The sequence below is a fragment of the Emydura macquarii genome, unplaced genomic scaffold (assembly GCF_026122565.2).
Source record: "Emydura macquarii macquarii isolate MOO-44397 ecotype Brisbane River unplaced genomic scaffold, CSIRO-AGI_Emac_v2 contig_312, whole genome shotgun sequence".
NCBI classification, from domain to species: domain Eukaryota; kingdom Metazoa; phylum Chordata; order Testudines; family Chelidae; genus Emydura; species Emydura macquarii.
The window spans coordinates 12,220,952-12,240,417 of NW_027130449.1; the positions used below are offsets into that span (position 1 = coordinate 12,220,952).

The 19,466-nt window shown below is 45.5% G+C and overlaps 1 protein-coding gene and 1 long non-coding RNA gene across 2 annotated transcripts; one reads left to right on the forward strand and one right to left on the reverse strand.

The window, feature by feature from the left end:
* Window positions 1–17,095, reverse strand: ZW10 (zw10 kinetochore protein). Its single transcript, XM_067565621.1, has 16 exons — window positions 16,904–17,095; window positions 16,304–16,438; window positions 14,755–14,856; window positions 13,705–13,782; window positions 13,391–13,550; window positions 11,579–11,728; window positions 10,181–10,372; window positions 9,121–9,284; window positions 7,742–7,924; window positions 6,972–7,210; window positions 6,059–6,130; window positions 5,432–5,601; window positions 4,034–4,164; window positions 3,376–3,507; window positions 2,281–2,483; window positions 1–967 (listed from the first exon to the last, which is right to left on the reverse strand). The coding sequence occupies exons 1-16, from the start codon at window positions 17,072–17,074 to the stop codon at window positions 847–849; spliced, it is 2,403 nt and encodes an 800-aa protein (XP_067421722.1). The 5' UTR covers window positions 17,075–17,095; the 3' UTR covers window positions 1–846.
* Window positions 17,096–17,876: 781 nt separating this feature from the next.
* Window positions 17,877–19,230, forward strand: LOC137164684 (uncharacterized). Its single transcript, XR_010923159.1, has 2 exons — window positions 17,877–18,232; window positions 18,657–19,230. It is a non-coding gene; the product is annotated as an uncharacterized lncRNA (long non-coding RNA).
* Window positions 19,231–19,466: the final 236 nt, after the last annotated feature.

Genomic DNA, 19,466 nt, shown 5'->3' on the forward strand with positions numbered 1-19,466 from the left:
GCTTTTCAGGAGTGAGAAGGAAGGTGGAGGGGGCAGGGCGGGAGTAATGAGATCTTAGTTTGGCGCAAGATCACTTTTAATACATATTAGCTATCAACCCCTTTTCTCAAATCGGTCTCGTCTACAAATAATGACCAATAATTTGATGGAGTATATGGTACAAACAAGCAGTTACTGTTGTGTGACTACAGATTTAAGCAAAGGAAAAAAGTACAGGAACATGCCTAAAATGTATCACGTGAGGCTAAATGTATCCCGCAACTGTCCCAAACCGTACTCTTTTGAGTACAGAGTCGCATTATCAACTGAAGATTGCTGCCAAGTGTTGATTGAGTAGACTTCTGCCAGTTTTGGTCAAAATTAGACCGTGTGCCTATGACTTTTGAAGCCCGATAACATCGTATGATCTAGAAAAACTGCATCCCTTCCAAAGTCTAATGCCATCATAGTGCTGGCCACCACAAATGTGCCTAACATAGGAGCAATGAAACTGTCTTAGCTGATAAGTTACCCCTTACTCCCCAAAATGGGTCCAGGCTGATAGACTACATGACAGGAGCCAGAGTTTTACAGCACGGCGCTCTCTCGGGATAGTGGACGAAGTAGTATCAAAGAGTTGCTCTCCTTTGTGTTTGGAGGCCAAGCTGCATTAAACTGCTATATTTATTTTATAGGTGCTGACCTGGGTGAAGTTTCTTCCCATTGGCCAGGCCTCCAGGCAGAGCTTTCATCAAGCTAAACTTATTATACATTGGTATAAAAAGGGTCATATCCAAATCACAGTTTGAATCCTGATTTACTGTTGCTTTTCCAGGAAAAGTTTATTGTCCAGGAGTAAACACAAGGCTATTTAATTTTTGCAAGGGCCGCTGCTCTCCTCTCAGTGTTCTGGAACAAGGCTCGTATTAAGCTCTTTACCTCCGCAGAGGAGAATTCAGCTGCGAGGGGCCCTTTGCCGTCCGCCCATCTGGAAGAGAAGAAAAGGCAATAATTTTACTGATCTGTACAACTGTAGGTTACTTCTATTTCTACAACAGCCCTTCTGACCGCTTCAATGAAACCAGTGCAATTCTCCAGATCTTGCTGCCCCAAAGTCTTATTCTCCTGAATATTTCGACTATGCTTAGTTCACAAGCAGTTCTAGCCTGAATAACCTCCTCTCTCTACAGTGATATGAAGGGCAAGGAGCCGTGCTCCAACAGCTTCAAATGTATCTGATTACTGGCATGCTAACCATCTGTGATAGTATGATGGACATAACTGGTATCTACTGTTAAAACGGTCATATTTATAAAGCTACCAAGATGACAGCAGGACATGCTTTGGGGGATTTTCACTACAGACAGTGCTCTCTCTGCTTTGCCTCTAGCACAGAATAAACCTACAGCCTGCTCAGCCTGTATTTACTGGGTCCAACTAAGTCACCATCTCTTGGGACTGTGGGTGTGTGCGTGTGAAACCAGAGCATTCAGAAGTATCTCAAACTGTTCTGACAGCAGCAGGAAGTAGCTCACACTGCAGGGTATGACAGAGCTCTTCGATACGGGGGGAAGTTGCTTTTCCTGTTTGCTCTCCACACACTCTGCACCTCTAACGCTGCTGAAGACAGTAGTTATCCATGCCCTTCCAAGGTGCATGGAGAACAACAGTGGATGGGCAACATCTGGCTCCAGCCATCTAATGCCAGCTAGTGTTGCACTCAGAGGTATTTGGGCCCAACCCTCATGTAAAATTCACACGAGTCTCCCTTGCCGTCTAAAAGATCAAGATACGGCATCTTAAAGTTCAAACTGGCCACACGGGAAAGACTGACTCTGGTACAATTGCAGTAAACGGCAACTAGGCACAGATAACATCAAAAGTAATGGGCAGAGGGCCAAACGGGCTGAAAAGAGGGACACCAGGCAGTCCTGAGATTATTCCGACTTACAAAAGAATAGGGGGAAACATATTGTTCAGGTTTTACATTTTTCTGCCTTTGGGCATTGGGCAGCATTTTGTAGCTAGTCACTTTCACTCTTCCCATTTGTGTTGGTCTTTCGGAAAGAAAAAGAGGGGGTGGGGGGGAATGCAACTGTAAAACCACAAAAACAAGAAGGGGCACTATAGGCAGGTGTGATACCCAAAGTTGTTTTAACCTTCTTTATTTAAACTAACTTGATTTTAAGTGGACAGCATTCCTTGAATTGAGAACACTGCTAGTTTCACAGTCCTATCTATCACCCCCTTACATTTGTGAAAGAATTCCTGTGTGTAGTAGAAGAGAAGAAAGACACCTACTGATCTACTATTTCTTGGAGATTGGCCTGCAGAATGATCATCAGCTCTTTGAACATCATCCATTTCTGCACATAGACTGGAACCTCCTCTTGGTATTTCTTATTTTTGTTCTCTTCAAGTAACGGAGTGAACACCTGAGGTCCTTCTTCCAGCATGGTTCTGCACAGGGAGTGCAATCTGTCTGCATCCTCGGCAGAGATATCCTGGAATTGCACAAACGGGGAGCACTATCAAAGGAACAGTTAAGCATTTTCTGGTGCTTAGAGCAGAAAGTGACATGAAAGGAACAGAAAGCTCTGTGAAGATGATAAATCAGTGCTCTGAACTATAATTAACATACCAGATGAGACACTAGGTTTCTTCAGCTTCCTATCTGCCACTCTTCCTAGGCCAAAAGGACTTATTTATGAATGTGCCCCTGAGCAGGACTATCAGGCCAGCTGGCTCCCAAGGCTGCAGGGGTTGGGGAGCCAGCTGGGCTGGGAGATTGGAAGCCCTGGGGTAGCAGGAGCCAGCAGACCCTGCGATACCCAGCAGTAGCTGATATGATTCATATCAGATTAACAGCTGCTATTCAGTAGTGGGCAGCAGTGAAACTGACAGGATGTATGTCCATTTCACTGAGCAGCTGCTGGGCATCCCAGGAGTATATTTCATTTAGGAATCCCTATGTTTCTGAAGTTTCTGAAACAAAAAATTTCAGAATCTCTGGTCTTCAGGAAATTTAAAAATGACTCAATCTGTTCTAAGCAAGACTCAGATTAAACGATCTCTGAAACACCGCAAACACATTTCAAACTCCATACTCCTACGACACTTTGCTAAGTCCTACGAGCACCACACACTCAATTCAACACTAAAAGTTAATGGGAGTTTTGCCACTGACTTCAATGGCACCACAATTTCACCCTATATGTGTGTGTGGTCTCAGCTGGTTCTGGATAATGGAAGCTTGAAGCATTTCTAGATATCAGCAAAAGCCAATAGTTGTCCTGAAATTTGGTTCTTGAAAAGCTCATCAGTAAGGGGAACAAGTGCCTTATTTATAACTACATTTGATCCTGGGTGAGTACAGCACAGGCAGTCACCTCTTACCTCTAGGGCAGTGATTCTAGTAATGATCTCTCGGAGTGCTGTGTTCAGTAATGTCCCCATGGCCTTGCAGTAGATGTTGACCGGAAGGACATCTTGCCATACTTTGCCAAGTCTCTTTAGCTGGTGCAGTACCTGGAACATAACAACTCCACCTCATCCAGAATCATAAATGAAGATCGACATTAAAGAGGATAAGACAATTATTACAGTTATAAACTAGCTTTCAAAAGTAGGATAAGGCAATAAAGGATCATATTAAAAAAAAACCTAGTATTTTGGACTTGGATCTAGAGCTGATCCAAAAGGAAAAAAAAAAAAAGCGTTCTCTTTCTTCTAAACATTTCAAACAAAATGAAAAAAATAAAATTGAAAATTTTACTAAAATTTTCTAATTTTTTTGAAAAAAAGATTCAAACAAAAAATACATTTCATGTTGATTTGAAGTGAATAGAATCAAAATGAACTTTTTTCAGTTTTTATAAAAGGGAAAGGAAGTAGGGGGAAGAAAAAACCTGAACCAAAAAAAGTTATTTCAGTTTCACTCTATTTGAATGCCAAGCATTAGATCTGGGCTAAGAATTCTTACTGCTACTGCTCTGGGAAAAGCACAGATACATTACACTAGAATATGTACTGCCCTTTGGCTGGCATCACTCACCTGTCTTGTTGCTTTGTTTGCTGCAGAATAGTTTTCCTCATTGTCCATATTGGAAAAATTCCTTGCACTTGACAATCTCTCTAGGAGCTCTCCTTTCTGCACACGCATCTGGGCCAGAAAACACTCCATCCCTGGAGGAGAGGAGGAAGAAGCCATTTATTCCACAGCCTCAGATGATGTAAGCATTAAATCTGATTTGCCTATTCTGAGACAGTCAGCACTAGAATCATAAACCTGCCATAACGTTAGGATCAATTTAAAAAAGACTTAATACATTCATCTTTTCCAGTCTCATAAAACAGCCACATTTTATCAGGCATATCTTGGCTGGCACACAGCCAAGGAAGATGAAACTGCACCAGTAACCCACCCACAGTATGTGAGATCTCACGCAGTTCTGATTCCTACAGTGCAAGATAAAAGAAACAATTTGAAAATCTGAGCAGCAGTATTAACTATGGATTCCCTGCTTTTCTCTGACCAATACAATGGAAGTTTTTTCTGCATTTTGTTTCTTTGGCTTCTTACAGCAATCTAGGAAATGTTCAGAACAGAGGACAGACGCTTCCAAAGTGTCCATGTGAGCTTGGTGTCTCACTGTACAAAGAATCATTCCTGGGACTGTGCACCATTACACAGAAAAGATCAACATTTAGGATAATCAAAGGCTACGTTGCCACCTTGTGAAGATGCAGAGGGCTCTACCTGACAGCGCAGCCTTCTCCTCAAGTGCAGGTGGTGTAATATGTAATCTCAGAGTAAGGAGTCATACCACCAGGAACCAATGAAGAAGGCTGTTCTAATCAAGCCAGGGCAGAGCAGGAGACCTCCCCTTGGCCACAGACCAAATGTTAGGACTCTGCACTCTGGGAATCCATGCATCATACCTCAAATGCTGCCTGAAACTTGGCAAGGACATACTCTGGTATAGCACCATCCTTACTGACAGCACCAGGGAACCGGAGATGTAAACCTGGCTACGCAAACTCTCAGTGGAATCAATAGAACTGACAAACCATATGGGATATTGATGTAGCATAAACCATGTTATGAAGTGTAGTTTACATATATGCTGAAGTTTCTGACCAATATCACTCTGTGTAATATTAATCATACTCAGCACTTCCATAGCACCTTTCACCTAATGCTCTATAAAGCTTAATTAAGCCTCAGCGCTAGCCCTCCCCACAGCTCCCAATGAAGTATTATCCCACTACACAGATAACAAAAATGAGACACAAAGACTTGCTGAGAGTCACACAGTGGCAGGATTCCTAATTCCCAGCCCAATGCTTCCACCGCCAAGTCCCATTTAAGTTACAGATCACTCACTAACAAAGACTGGGATGAGATGCTGTTGTGCTAGTCAGTATATTTTAGCACCAAAGGTAAAATTACCAAGTCTCCTAAAGCCGGGTACCAGATCTACAAAAGTAGCCGCTCCGTCACACAGTATATTGGTAAGGCGATATCGGAACTGGTGTCCCAGGGTCAACAAGTGGTGAGCAATGTACATACAGTTGTTGTGATGGATGGCAGCCAGCTGAGGTAGTTTCTGAAGGTTCTCTCTACCCCGGGAAGGAGGAGAAGGAGAAGGGAAGAAATAAAGAGACTTTTTAAATTCAGATCTGGGCCTCTAAAAATAAAAAAATAAAACCAATATTGTTCTCTACTTCAGAAATGCTCCCCAAAGATCAGATATTCAATAGGAAAGAGGCTACATCAAGTCTTAGATCAATGCTGCTCTAACTAATCAAAAGCAACATACAACATGGGAGCCAGATTGCGAGAATAAAAGCAGGTGGCCTCTTCAGTCTCAAACACAATGGAAATTACATGTTGAGAGGGTAGCACAACACGTGATAAATAAGCACCTTCATTGGCCTGGTCAGAAGGGAGTATCCGTCTGCCAACCCAAAGATCACCAAGACAAGCACAGGAGTGAGTAGGAATATTATAAGTAAATAGCTTGGCTTCCCACCTCCACCCCCAAAGCAGGCACTTGTGTAACACTGACACACTTACTTGTGGTAAATTGGCACTACGTCATAGAACAAATGGAAGATATTTCGCACGGAGTAAAAGAGCTGTATACAGCTGCAAGGAAAATGAGATTCTTGTTAACAATCTTCCAGGTGGAACTAATGCTAGAACCACTTAATGAACTGCTGAAGGTAGAAAGAATTCAATGGCTGTATTTTGGATCCTGACGTCAAATATACTCAGCAAAGACTAAGGGATGATTTTCAGAAATGTGCAAGTAACTTAGCAGCACAAGTTCCATTGGAAGCCAACTGGAAGGTGGAGGTATAATTTCCAGCATGGAGACACACATCCCTGTGAGCTATGATTGAGCTAGCATGCTAAAAATACAATGCAGCCACCACTGCACAGACGACAGCATGGGCCCATCCCTCTGCGGCTACACTGCTATTTTTAGTGCACTAACTCAATTAGAGCTAGTGCAAGCCTGCCTCCTCGGGCTGGAAATCACACCCCGAGCTCCAGTTTAGACACACCCTACTGGCAATGACTCCCTTACGCCTTGTCTTCGCTGGGGGAAAAAGTGTTTTTTCACCAAGTGTCAGTTAACACATGGTAAGATCTTAGCGTGCACATTGGTTTTCATCCTGATCAGCTAACATGAGTGAAAACAACAAACTGCCTTGCCCACACTAGCATTTTATCATGTGTCAATTACCATGTTAGCAAAAAAAGCCCATCTCAACACACAAGCATGGCAGCGGTCCTTGTTTGCTGGATGAATTCGAGAATTCAGTCTCCATCTGGAAAATCATCAGCTTTCATTAACAATTTTGCCTTGATTATTTTTTAAGTGAATTACTTTTTCTGCCCTTTCTAGCATTGGTGCCTGTAACTAGGCATCCTGATACCGAGAGCATCCCTTGGGCTTCACCCACCAATTCAGAGTTCTTACCACTGATCTGTGCTGGTTGTAGCCTCCAACAGGGTTTGGTAAGCCAACTCCATCAATTTCTCCACAGACACACTGACGCAACAGGTAGGCAGAGAGAATGTGTGCTGGCTCAGTTTGGTCTCATTCTCCAAATTCATCAGCTCGTTGTGCAGCTTTTTGGAGGCTTTTTGCATTTTTAAATTATCACCTGTCCCAGGATCAGGCAGTTTTGGTATCGCTACTGAGGAATCAGGTGTGATCTAAGGAGGAAACAAGAGATACACATCACAACTTAGTTCCCAGAGAATGGAGACAGGATAAGGCAGTTTAATAATGAATTACAAAGACTATAGGTACACACCAAGGTCTACTGGAGTTTGTCTGAGGGGCTCACAGATTAATATAGCATGATAACAGCGGAATGTGTAGTACGTAGCAGGCGACTATCTCTTTCTCAAGCACCACCTAAAGGATCTTTTCTCTTTACATTTCTATTAGCTGTAATGATCCTCAGAAAAACTTGCAAAACCAGCCATCTCGTTCTGAGGAAAACTTCATTCCATTATTTTAAAAATTATCTTCAGTCTGTTGGTTAGAATATCAGCCCTACAACAGCACTTGTTGAAGGCTATCCAACATTTTAAGCAGCAACCATTTCTTCCAAAATTCACACAAATAATGAAAACAAACCAATCCTCTATAAAAAACAGACTCAGTATTTTTAAGCTGCCCTCCTTCAATAGCTAGGTGGTTTCTTACAAATACGCATTGTAAATTGCACCATCTTGCACCTTTACAGTGTTGTGGATTTCTGAAGTCATCAAGTTTCTGGCTGCCACGATCACGTCCTGGCATTTTTTGTTAGCGAAGTGGGAATTGACATTGCGGGCGTATTTCAGTAAGTCCGTGGCATCTCCTTTTAAAAACCCCATGTTCTTCATGCTTTTTTCAAATTCCTCTGTGGATTTAATCACCTGAGAAGAAAGTCAAACACAAACAATTTTCACACCATTAGGGATTGCGAGTAAAGGTGTGCTAATAATCAAGAAGCAGGAGCAAAAGTAGCTAGAATTATCCAGCTGAAGGAAAAGCACAGAGTGGATACAAAGTATCAGCAGACTGATGAGCTCTAGGTTACAGCTTTTAATCTGGCTTCAGTCAGTAATGACCCAAAACTGTGACCATCTGAGAGCTCTTTGGTGGTCCTGGTCAGATGTCTGGTTCAGTTGATGGCCCATGAACACGTGTCCAAAACAAAAATATTACAATGGACACGAACTGTCCCCATTTGCTAGCAACCTCAACTGCAATGCAAGAAGTGAGTGAATCAGAAAAGAGAGGGGCTCTCTGGGGAAAAGTGGCGTGAGAGTTTTGCTGCTATTGGCTCTTCTGGGAAAAAGCCCCTAGACACCAGGAGATGTCAGTCTGGCATCTTTCACAAGCACTAGGGCCCAGAACCTCCGAGATATTTAGGTGCCTCATTCCCACTAATTTCAACAGGCGTCAGGCAGGCACTAAATACCATTTCGGAACTGGGCCTAAGTTCGATTTTATTTTATTTATTTAGATTTAAAATAATAAAGACACCTGCCCCAGCCTTTAAGAGCTGCAACATAATTAACCATCCAATTAATTAAGTCTCAGCAGAACGGAAATCAGTTCCACACAACTTGGGCAGTCAGCCACCTATCTATCTTCCCTATCTTCTAGAAGCATACCCTCAGCAGCATGCTCTTCAAGTCCCCCAAATCTGGGCTATTTTGGACCACAGAGGGAGCAAATTCCAGCCTTCACTGATTCCACCATGCCTACTGGCCCCCTCTTCTTTATAACAAGAGCGCTCCAGCTTGAGTGCTGTTGCTGACTGCAGATTTTTTAGCAAAAGCAAGAGGCCCTACGCTAGTTCGAGCTGTGTTCATAGACTCTGCTGTTATCTGCAACTGCACCTGACTTGTTTTTATGCTAGGACACAGAAGAGAGCAAAATATAATGTAAAAAACCATTGCACCGTTACTGGCGCTGCAGAAACATGAGACATTGCTTAAGACAGTGACTGTCTTTGAAAGTTCCTATTGTAGCAGAGGATTAAGACCGGAGCCAATTCTAGTTACAGCTGAATCTGCCGTTTCGGGCTTCATGTTACATAGATTCTAAAGGTTTTGAGTCCTACCTCTACATACTGCTCTAGTTTGCTGCTGTTTGCTGGAATCGAGTATACCAAGCAGTCCTGAATGAGGCAGTCAGACATTTCCTCCCAGATCATGTCACCCAGCACCTCTGCTAATAGCACTTTGGAGTCCTTGTCATGTTCCCCACATTCATCAAGAGGCACATCTGGATTCAAAGGAAAGAACACAAACGGAGTTTTTAAACATGCTCCATGTACCTCTCGATCCCTTCCACTCCTCACTGGGAGCTCCGAACAGGAACTGTCCATGAGTCCATTTTTGGTCCTAGGGAATTCCCTGCCTCCTGAGTCACTAACAGATTTTAAATGTAGATGAACCCGTGTTCCCAAGGAGCTTGCTCAGTGCCTGGAATGTGCCCCATTCACGCGTTGTGAAGAGATCCACCACACGACTAGTCTCAGACAGAATTTCTCATAGATTGTATCATGCATTCCACCTTTTTTTCCCTCAAGTTCCCCAAGCTTCTCACAAAGCAATAACTTAACAAGACTGGTCCTCTGAGAACAGCTCTTGCTACAGAGAAATAAAGCATTTCTGAGATGCCCTACAAACTGCCCACTATTTCTTCTTCGTTTCCATGGTCTGGGATTCTCCTGAACTCACTGCAGTTGTTGTCACTCAAACCCCACTTTCTCATTCCAATGCTGCGGGCTGCTTCCTCAAAGAGACCAGGAAATTAAACTACAGTGACTCTTTGCTTTGAATTCCCATCTACCAATGCCCTCCCCTGCACCACACACTTCTCACGAAAAGAGGAGGTACACCTGTCTGCAGAGCCACAGTGAGGAAGCCCAAGTGCAGTTTTGCAACGTTCAAAGCTGCCCAAGCACTGCAAAGCAGCGCTGAGCGACAGCAGAACGTCCCAGCTGCCAGGGCAGGGCACTGCCACAGTAGAATTCGGGATAGCAGTGGCTCCATAGGCCCTGGCATAAACCAGTGCTGCTGTACTGCTACCCACTGCAAGAAGCCTCCCCAGCACTTAGCTAAGCTAGCTGAGGAGATCCCCATTTGACACTAATTCTCAGGGGACGAACTACCTACCCAGCAAGTGTTTGTGAAGAACTTCAAGCACCAGCTTGATCTTGCCAAAAACCTCCACTGGGGACGGATGTTCCAGATTAGGCTCCGCACACTCAAATTGCAAGACGACCCTGTCAGGCTGCTCCTCCGCCAGGGGCCGAAGGGAAGGATAAGAAATCAGTGGCTTGAGGATGTACTTCAGCAGCAACTGGCCTGACAAAGGAAGAGAAAGATGATCTTCGCATCAGGATGCAGCCAGCTAGGCTGTTTGCTCAAATAGTGTCCCAGAGGGCTTAGCTGTGATGGCACCTTGGGTTTTAGGATTGCTCAGATTCGGGATGAGCAACATTCCCCTGGGGTAGCTGTAAAACCAGGAGTGTTCTTGTGGCAGCATGTTTGGTTTGATTTAAGCATGGGTTTTTTTTTCATATAAACACACCTGGGGACTCAGGCAAAATGCCCCTGATTTTATAAATTGAATTATAAACTCTTTACAAAACCAGTCATGTGAAACTGTGTGCCGGCAACTGTCGCTGCTCGCTAATTGCTTTACTAAGACCAGTGATTATAATCACTGGAACGACTTGAAATGAACACCTGGCCATGTGCCAGGAAGGGGACTGCAATCAGAAAACAGTTATGAACACCAGCCCATCGAGCCACAAAACCACATCTCAAAATGAAGTAATAAAACAACTTGATAGGGAGGGATAAATAATACAGGGCAGGTGAACATTAATAGAAATCATGGGATTTGATTCTCAAGTGCCATGGGACATACCTGGTCCTAGAGGATGGGGAAAGATGCTTCTATCTGCAGGCTTGGGAATCCCCCCCCAGACCTGCAATTCCACAACTCTGACCAGCTCAGCGGGCTGTCACACCAGGGTAGCAACACTACTGCTGCTACTACCACCACCAGCAGCACTGGACAAAGAGACTGGCCAGGGGATGAGAGAGTGGGAAAATACAAATGTGATGGGAAGAAAACGAAACATACATCCCACCTGAGAGAATGCCTCATCAGAGAGATGCTCCCTGCTGAAAGGCAACCCAGGCCTTGGGAAGAGGCCAGTGTGACAAGGGCAGGGTTGAAATATCTGACCCAAGGGCAGGCCATCAACAAAATGCCTCCTTCTTCTCACATTTTGGTCCTTATTTTGCACTGACAATGGGACCCAGTCCCACTCTGGCAGATTCTTGAAACAAATTCACTACCCAGCAATAGGTCTCTCTACAGCAGCGGTTCTCAAACGGTGGGTCAGGACCTCAAAGTGGGTCGCGACCCCATTTTATTGGGGTCGCTAGGGCTGGCACTAGACTTGCAAGGGCCGCGGGCCGGAACTGAAATCTGAGCTTCTGCCCTGGGCAGCGGGGCTCAGGTTACAGCCCCAACCCGGGCACAAAGGCCTGTCTTACCAAAAAGTTTCAATCTGGTGTGCAGTTCTCCTAGGAGGGCAAATGCCTGGAGCACAGAAACAACAGGTGGGCCAGCGCTCTGATCTTCCTTCAACGGCATTGTGCAAAAGTGCAGCTCCGTCTGCATCACTGTCTCTGCGCTGCTGATTTCTAAGAGAGAGAATAACCATCTCCGTTACGATGAGAACTGGGCTAGAGAGAATCTGACAGTCTACAGGGCTTCTTGGAGAATATTAAGCTCCCCTTTCTTCACCTCATTTCCCCTGACCATACGCCAGGGAGATCTCAAGGGTATCTGAGATAGTGTCATGCTCCTGGTCCCCATATAATGTTCAGCCCTTGCCTGTCTGGGGAGTTAACCCCTACTAATCTCCTGAATAGCAGCATATTGCAAACTGCTTGTGTTGGTCTTTTACATGGGTCTTGATGGAGTTTCCCCATTTCAATTTCTGTGCAAATTTAGGATGTAAAGAACATTCTGGCCATAATTACTTTTCCTCCTCCAAAATAAAGTCAGCTGAGGCATGAGCTTGTTTTTTTAAACTAGGAATCTCTGTGGTACAGAGGGTACCAAGGTACAAATATTTGGGCACTGGCTGTGTGTCACTTGCTTACATCTTCCTAAATATTTAAAGCAGCTTGGCAAAATTCTACTCACAGGAAGTCAAAAATCATTAGTGTGTTCATAATCATCCTGGTAAGAGCGGATGAGTATATTTTAATACCTAGGCAGTTAAGTTTTCATGTATTTCATGAATTTGTAAGGCTGAGCTGGAGCAATCTGAATCTCCTAACATGCTCAAGAAGCTATAGAAGCTGTAGTTATACACAAGGAAATGAAACTGAAGTCATGTGAAAGATCTGACTGAAGTGTGTCTCCTAGGATGAGAACTTTCTCAGAAAACTGAATTGGAAAAATCCTTGTGCATCAGACACGCCGCACACCCACTTCTTGCTCTGAACAGAGACACTAACATGTGAAGATGGATGGCGTATTCTTATATGGCACGCAGGAAGCTGTAACACCCCATATGTATTAAAGAATCAGTGTCACTTTGGACATGGTTTCAATTACCAGCAGTTTTCCATAATTACCTATACAACAGTCTGACAAACTAAGCCCAATTTCTACCATAAACAAGTCAGAGGAAACTAATCATTTCTATTTTATTCCTCAACCTAACTGCACTTTTTCATTCAAAACAGCACTTGGTCATTCCCTCATTGTCTCCTCACCTGGGGACAACAGAGAGCTCCAAGAAACAAGAGAGAAGGGGTGTAACTTGCCAAACGAGTCTGTGCTGGGAGAGCATGTTCATCTTGACAAAAGATTTCAAAAGTCTCACCCAGCTAATGGGCCCAAGTCAGTTTCTCAATAATGCATAACCTGATATTGTCCAAGCTGGTTTTCTCAGGAGTTGATGAGCAATACACTAGTATGGGGAAATGCCACAACCTCTCAGGTTTTGCATCATGAGTAAGAAAGGACCTAGAGGCTGGGAACTGTCCTGGACTTTTCTGTATCACTCACTAGGAAATATGGCTACACGGACCAGAAGAAACATTTCAAATAAATGTTAAGATCCACTGACTGTATCAAGTTGCCCGCGATAGCTCCAAACAGCCCCAATATGGTGTGAAATTCAAAGAGCGCTGCCTCCAGTCAATCCTATTCAATGAGGAATGTGCCACTGACAGGAAGTGCTAGCTGAATTCACCCTAGCTCACCCATGTTCACTAGCTTCTTAGCTCTGAAGTGGTTTTCAAGCCAGGATCATTTCAGTCACTGATCCAAACTAAGATGTTCAGCACCTTTTGATGGAGGAAGCTTCCACAAAACCATTTGCCGCCACTCTTCTCCCAGGTGATAAATCATGTTCTGTGTCTGCACTGTCAGCTCCGTGCCTAGCGCTTTCAAAACCTTCAGCTCAAAGCCTTGGCGGGATTCTAGCATTTTCAGACTACTTCGTGCCTAGCAATAAGATGGAGACAGTTATGCACAGAACACGGGCAGCAGGCAAATCGATTCAATGGCATGGAAGTGCTAACATAAGGGAATCACAGGATATTTACTGACAATATTCATAAGAGATATAATTACATATACTTAAGAAGCTTGTTACTACCTTTTCCAGATGGCGAGCTGCTGCAACATACTTCTTTTCTAGTAATGCAGTGCTGTAATCTTTAATAGCGGCATCAAACTGAAAGAGTTAAATATAAGTTAAATAAAACAAACGCAAAAATACTACACTGAGGAAGGAATAATCAACGGCACAAATACAAAACGGGATCTGACTGCCTAGGAAGGAGCATTGCAGAAAAGGACTGGGTGTTATAGTGGATCAGAAACTAAATATGAGTCAACAATAATACTGATGCTGCAGCAAAAAAAAGCAAACATTATTTTGGAATGTATTAGCAGAAGTGTTGTAAGCAAGACATGAGAAGTAATTCTTCCACTCTACTCAGCAGTGACAAGGCCTCGACTGCAGTAATATGTCCAGTTCTGGGCACCAGACTTTGGGAAAGATGTGGACAATTTGGAGAAAGCAACAAAAATGATTAAAGGTCAATAAAACATGATCAACGAGAGAAGATTGAAAAAAACTGGGTTTGTTTAGTCTGGTGAAGAGAAGGCTGTGGGGGAACATGATAACAGTCTTCAAGTATATAAAAGGTTGTTATAAAGAAGAGGGTGATAAATTTTTTTCCTTATCCACTGAGGACAGGACAAGAAGTAATGGGTCAAAACTGCAGCAAGGGTGATTTAGGATAGGCATTAGGAAAAAGTTTCTAACTGTAAAGGTAGTTAAGCACTGGAACAAATCACCAAAGAGATTGTGGAATATTCTGTCATTGAAGGTTTTTTAAGAACAGGTTGGACAAACACCTGTCAGGGATGATCTAGATAATACATGGTCCTACCTCAATACAGAGAACTGGACGAGATGACCTACTGAGGTCCCTTCCAGTCCTACATTTCTATGATTCTATAATTACCCATAAATAAGCGTCATCTCTCAGATTATAGTGCACTTTTAAAAAAATTACATGAATGGAGATAGAAGAACCATGATTATTTATTCACCGTGGAGACCCAGGAGGATGTCAGTGGGAAAAAAATACAGAAACATTTAGTGATCTGAAGCCATTTTCCCAGCCTCCTTCCTCACCTCTTGTAGCTGTTTTAGCACACTCAGAACCAACGAGTCTCGTTCCAACTGCTGCTTCAATTCAGTAAATTCTGCAATGGCGACATTCAGATCTCGCTGGACCTAGAACAGCAGCACAGACATCAAGACTTCATCAGTTCATTTACAGTGATCAAACGCTACAATAGCCATTTCTATTGAAAAATGAACCACAGCAGGCCAACACCACCGTACTACCTCCTAAAGCTACAAACAGCACCTCAGGTTATTAAAACTAAAAGAAATTAGTGGGGAAAAGCTTTTGTTTTCCCAGTGTATTTTCTTAGTGCTTTTGACAGCAATTTGTGTATATTTAGTTTCTCTGTATGATCTGCCTGTTTTAGCTTCACTGGAAAGACCATTTTAAACAACAGAGAAGAAGAAAAACTCTTATTGTTTAAAAATATATTTTACAGGGGCTGGGGGGAGAAGAGAGAACCTGGCTGTACCAAATTGCAGATTTTTTTTAAAAAAGCTAGTCAAGTCAAAAGATTCCAAAGTCCCTTTAACAGTTTTCTAATTTTAAATCAGAGAAATGTCAACTTGAATTTGGCTAAAAGTAAGTTTAAATATACATTTTAAAAGCTTCCATAAGCATGCAAGATCAATAGAAGTGTTTCTCTTTTTAAGAAAAAACTCCCCAAACTGTTAAACAAACAAACAAACAATCCCCTGCAGTGTTTTTACTTAACACTGCAACACTAGAACCTGACTCTGAAATTGACTACAGACAAGTGAAACTGATGTCACTGATTGTTATTGTCTAAGCTGAGAAACATAAATTAAATGCACAGCAACAAATAAACAGAGACAAGTAAACTGGATGTTTAAGATTCTTTCACTTTTAACATAGCATAATGAGTATCAGATGTAAAAGCTATTCTCACATCATATGGTTTTTGAGTTGATCATGCTCCTTTGGAAAGAAAAGATCCAGATTTATATCCCACCTGCATTAGACCCTTTTTAACTAGCGTTTCAAAGCCAGAGTGGTAAGGCACAGGAGAGCGGAGAGAATTGGTCCAGGGGTATAGCTTGGATGACACATGTAAAAAATATAAGCAGCTCAATAGCCAGGGTCAGCTGGGGAAAGACAGTCCTGCAATCAGTATACAGAAAATCTGGATTCAATTCCCAGCTCCACACAGAATCTCTGTGTAACCATGGCCATGTCACTGCACCACTGTGTGCCTCAGTTTCCACATCAGCAAAATAAGGATGATTCCTCCTTATCTCAATGGGGTAGGCTGAGAGGATACATGAATTAAGACATATGAGGGGCTCTAAACCATACAACTACATAATTAATGAATAAGCTACAGCCCACCCTTTATTTATATCCCAGGCCTGATACATCACTACACTGGCACGAAAGGGCTCTCTTTGGAAAAGATGGAGATTCATCCTGGAATCCTTAACCAAGATCTTTCTTTCTTTCCCCCTCCCCTGCACATCAGTGGAGTTGTATTGCTCTGGGATGATGCAGGATGAAAGATGCTAGGTACAGACAGCAAGGCTGCTTCTGCGTCACCTCATTTTCGACCCTGGATTTGAGCAGGTCGATGTTGCTGGACAGACTGTCCACTTGCGACACCAAGTCCTCGGCGCTCTGCATGCTGGGGAGGAACTCGTTATACTTCTTGTTAATCATGTTGCAGACTTCACCCTGGGCAGAAGGGACGGACTCAGGAGCAGAACGACACACACCCAACCACAGAGAGGAACCCCCAGGCTGTCGGCCACAGCCACAGCCTCCACCCCCATCACAGCCTTCTCTGCAACCTGCATGGGTGAGACCCCAGCAGCCCTGTGTCCCCCCTTCCCGCTCGCCCTGCCCCACACACCCAGCCCCCCGGATCCCGCCTTGACCCCCCGGTCCTCCCCATACCCCAGATCGCCCTTCCCCCACATCTTCCTTGGCCCCCCCCCACATACCCAGCCCCCCGGATCCCACCTTGACCCCCCCGGTCCTCCCCCCACCCCAGATCGCCCTTCCCCCACATCTTCCTTGGGCCCCCCCCACACACCCAGCCCCGCGGATCCTCCCTGCCCCCCACACCCATCCCCCCCTTGCCCACGGTTACCCCCCCCACACACACACACACCCTGCCCGCCCCGCCCCCCGCCCCACCTTCAGCTCCTCCACCCGGCGGGAGAGCCGGGCGATCCGGGTGCTCAGATCCTCCTTCTCCAAGCGGCCCGAGTGCGCCAGCACGGCGGCCACCAGCGAAGGCGACGAGGCGGCCATGGGGCCCCACCACGGCCGCGCCTGGGCGGGTACACAGACTCCGCGGCCCGCCATCGCGGGGCACGCCGGGAAAGCGAGTCCAGCCAGGCAGGAGAGGCGGCCGAGGCGGGGACTACAGCTCCCAACGTGCACCGCGCGGGGCGGGCCTACGGACTGCGGCGTGGGACAAAGCTAGGTGAAAAGTTTTGCTTCTCCCCCCCGCCCCCTCCACGCCTTCCTATTGGCCCACAGCCGGGCGAGCGAGTGAACAAGCCCCCGTCTGATTGGAGCGTTGCCGGGGGCGGGGGATATAAACCGGAAGCCGGGGAGTCGCTCGCTGTCACTCCTACCCCACCCCGGCCAGGGGGTGCAGGCCGCTACTTAGCCCCAGGCGGCTCGCGGGCCGGGCTGGCAGAGACGGCGGTGAGGTGAGGGCCGGCGCTCGGCGCTGGGCAAGGGGCGGGGCCGGGAGAGGCACGTGCCGCTTCGCAGCTGCTCCCAGGCGGGCCCCAGCTCTCCGTGCGCCGCGCCCCGGCTCCGCAGCGCCCCCCACTCGCCGGGCCCGTGCGGGCGGGACCGGGCCCAGGACCGGACCCGGGCCCGCTGCAGGCCGGCTTCCTTTGCCCGGGAGCTCGGGCTGGGGCAGGGAGCCGAGCGGGGCTGCCCGTGCAACGCCCCCGTCTCGTCCCGGCCGGGCCGGGCTGCAGTAACCCGGGGTCAGCGGTTTGCGGGGGCTGGGCTGGGCTGTCCTACCCGGAGCAGGACCCCCTGGGTCTCCAGCAAGGGGCCGGCACGCCAGGTCCTGAGCCCGCCGATGAAAAGCGGCGCTAGCAGGCGGCCCTGCGGTGCAGGATCGCAGCACAGAGTGAGTTAACCCCTTAGCATGCTGTACTGCTAACCCCTCACCACACCACACCACCCTGCGTTACTCACCGAGCTGCTGAGAATGTTTCTCCGGTCTCACGGGCTGAGTATCCATAGCAGGACCGTGAGTGGAAGACGGAGTTCACACTGGTGTGGCTGTCTGGGGAATGGGGGTTGCTAATCTGTCTCCTGCATCACTCCTCTAGAGCCAGCCCTTGGAAGCTTCATGTTTGTGTCTTGGAAGTGAAGGATGCAGGACTCTGTGGGTGATGGAGAAGCAGAGAACTGAAGCATGGGCTGGTGGGACCCCAGGACTGGGCAGGGGAGAGCTGCCAGAGCAATATAGCTTGAGGGACTTAAGGAGTATTGGTGAGCAAAGAACAGGCCTGCTACCCTTCAAGGGAATGAGGCTGCCAGGAAGAGGAGTGGCTGCTGGCAGGGGGCTCAAGTACTGACCTGTAGCACATGGACCTTCCCCAAGAGTCCGACTGGAAGACACCTAGTTAAGTACTAGGCTGCAGGAGCTGGAAGCCTCTGAGTTGAGATACCTGTCTCTGATGCTTGACATTAAAATCAGATCTACTGCAAGTATCTGAACAGCTGTGGAGCCCTGTAACAAAGTGATCTATGGTACCTACTAGCTGTACTCCTTACACTTAATTTTAAGTTCTTCAAAGCAGAAAGCCTGTAGGTTTTGTCTCCCACTATCACCACAACACACAAACACCCACAAGGTGTTTGACTTTATTTCTTGTAAATGACTGAGACTATACCCTTTTCACTGTCTCCATAGACTGCTGTGATAACAAACCAGGTCATTCCAGAGCCACAGTCTTATTCAAGGTGTAAGTGTAGGTTCATCTGTTTAAACTTCATGAAAACAAATGGGTTGTTACTTGTATTCTTTTCTATCCCTGTAACAGCAAACATTTGTCATTATGTATAATCCTGTAAAGAACCCATTAAAGAAAGTGTGAAATGCTAATGAAAGACTTAAGAATTTTAACAGAAAATGTTCATTTCAAAGCATGGGGTTGTGAGGTGGTCCAAAACTCAAGTACATTCCTCACTCTCAAGGGGGGAGGAAGTCATGGGTACAGACACTGTCAGTGGGTCTGTGTAAAGGTGCTATAAATATGGATTTAAAAAATGATTCAGCTCTCAACTGGCTTGGATTCACCCAGAGACGTGTACCACCTGCAAAGCAGAGATCCTCTGTTATTCTGGCAATGTTGTAGAGCCTGGCAGTTTATTCCAGCAGTGCCACCATGTGGATGTAACTAACTCAGCTGTTACTATAACTTTCCCTGCTTTAACCTCTCAACTGATTTCTTTCTTAGCTAATAAACCTATTGTTTACTACAGAAGTGGGGTGAGTGTTTGTCTTTAGGATAAGATGTGGGTTAAGTGTCTGGCCCTGTGGGGGTAAAACCTGCTGAAGGGCGACTTCAGGTTTCAGTAACACCTTCTCTCACTGTTCAGTTCCATAGGTGGTAAGATTAAAGGGGAGAGTCTAAGGGCACTTTGCCTCCACTGTAAAACTAGTGTAGTGATCCATGAGTTATTTGGTACTGGTTTGAAATCTAATAGACTATACCCCCAG

Coding starts and splice junctions, on each gene's coding strand:
- ZW10 (XM_067565621.1), bottom strand. CDS start 17,074: ATGGCGGGCCGCGGAGTCTGTGTACCCGCCCAGGCGCGGCCGTGGTGG. Junction 14,857..16,303: donor AATCCAGGGTCGAAAATGAG/GTGACGCAGAAG, acceptor CTGCTGTTCTAG/GTCCAGCGAGATCTGAATGT. Junction 7,211..7,741: donor AAATCCACAACACTGTAAAG/GTGCAAGATGGT, acceptor TTTCCTCCTTAG/ATCACACCTGATTCCTCAGT.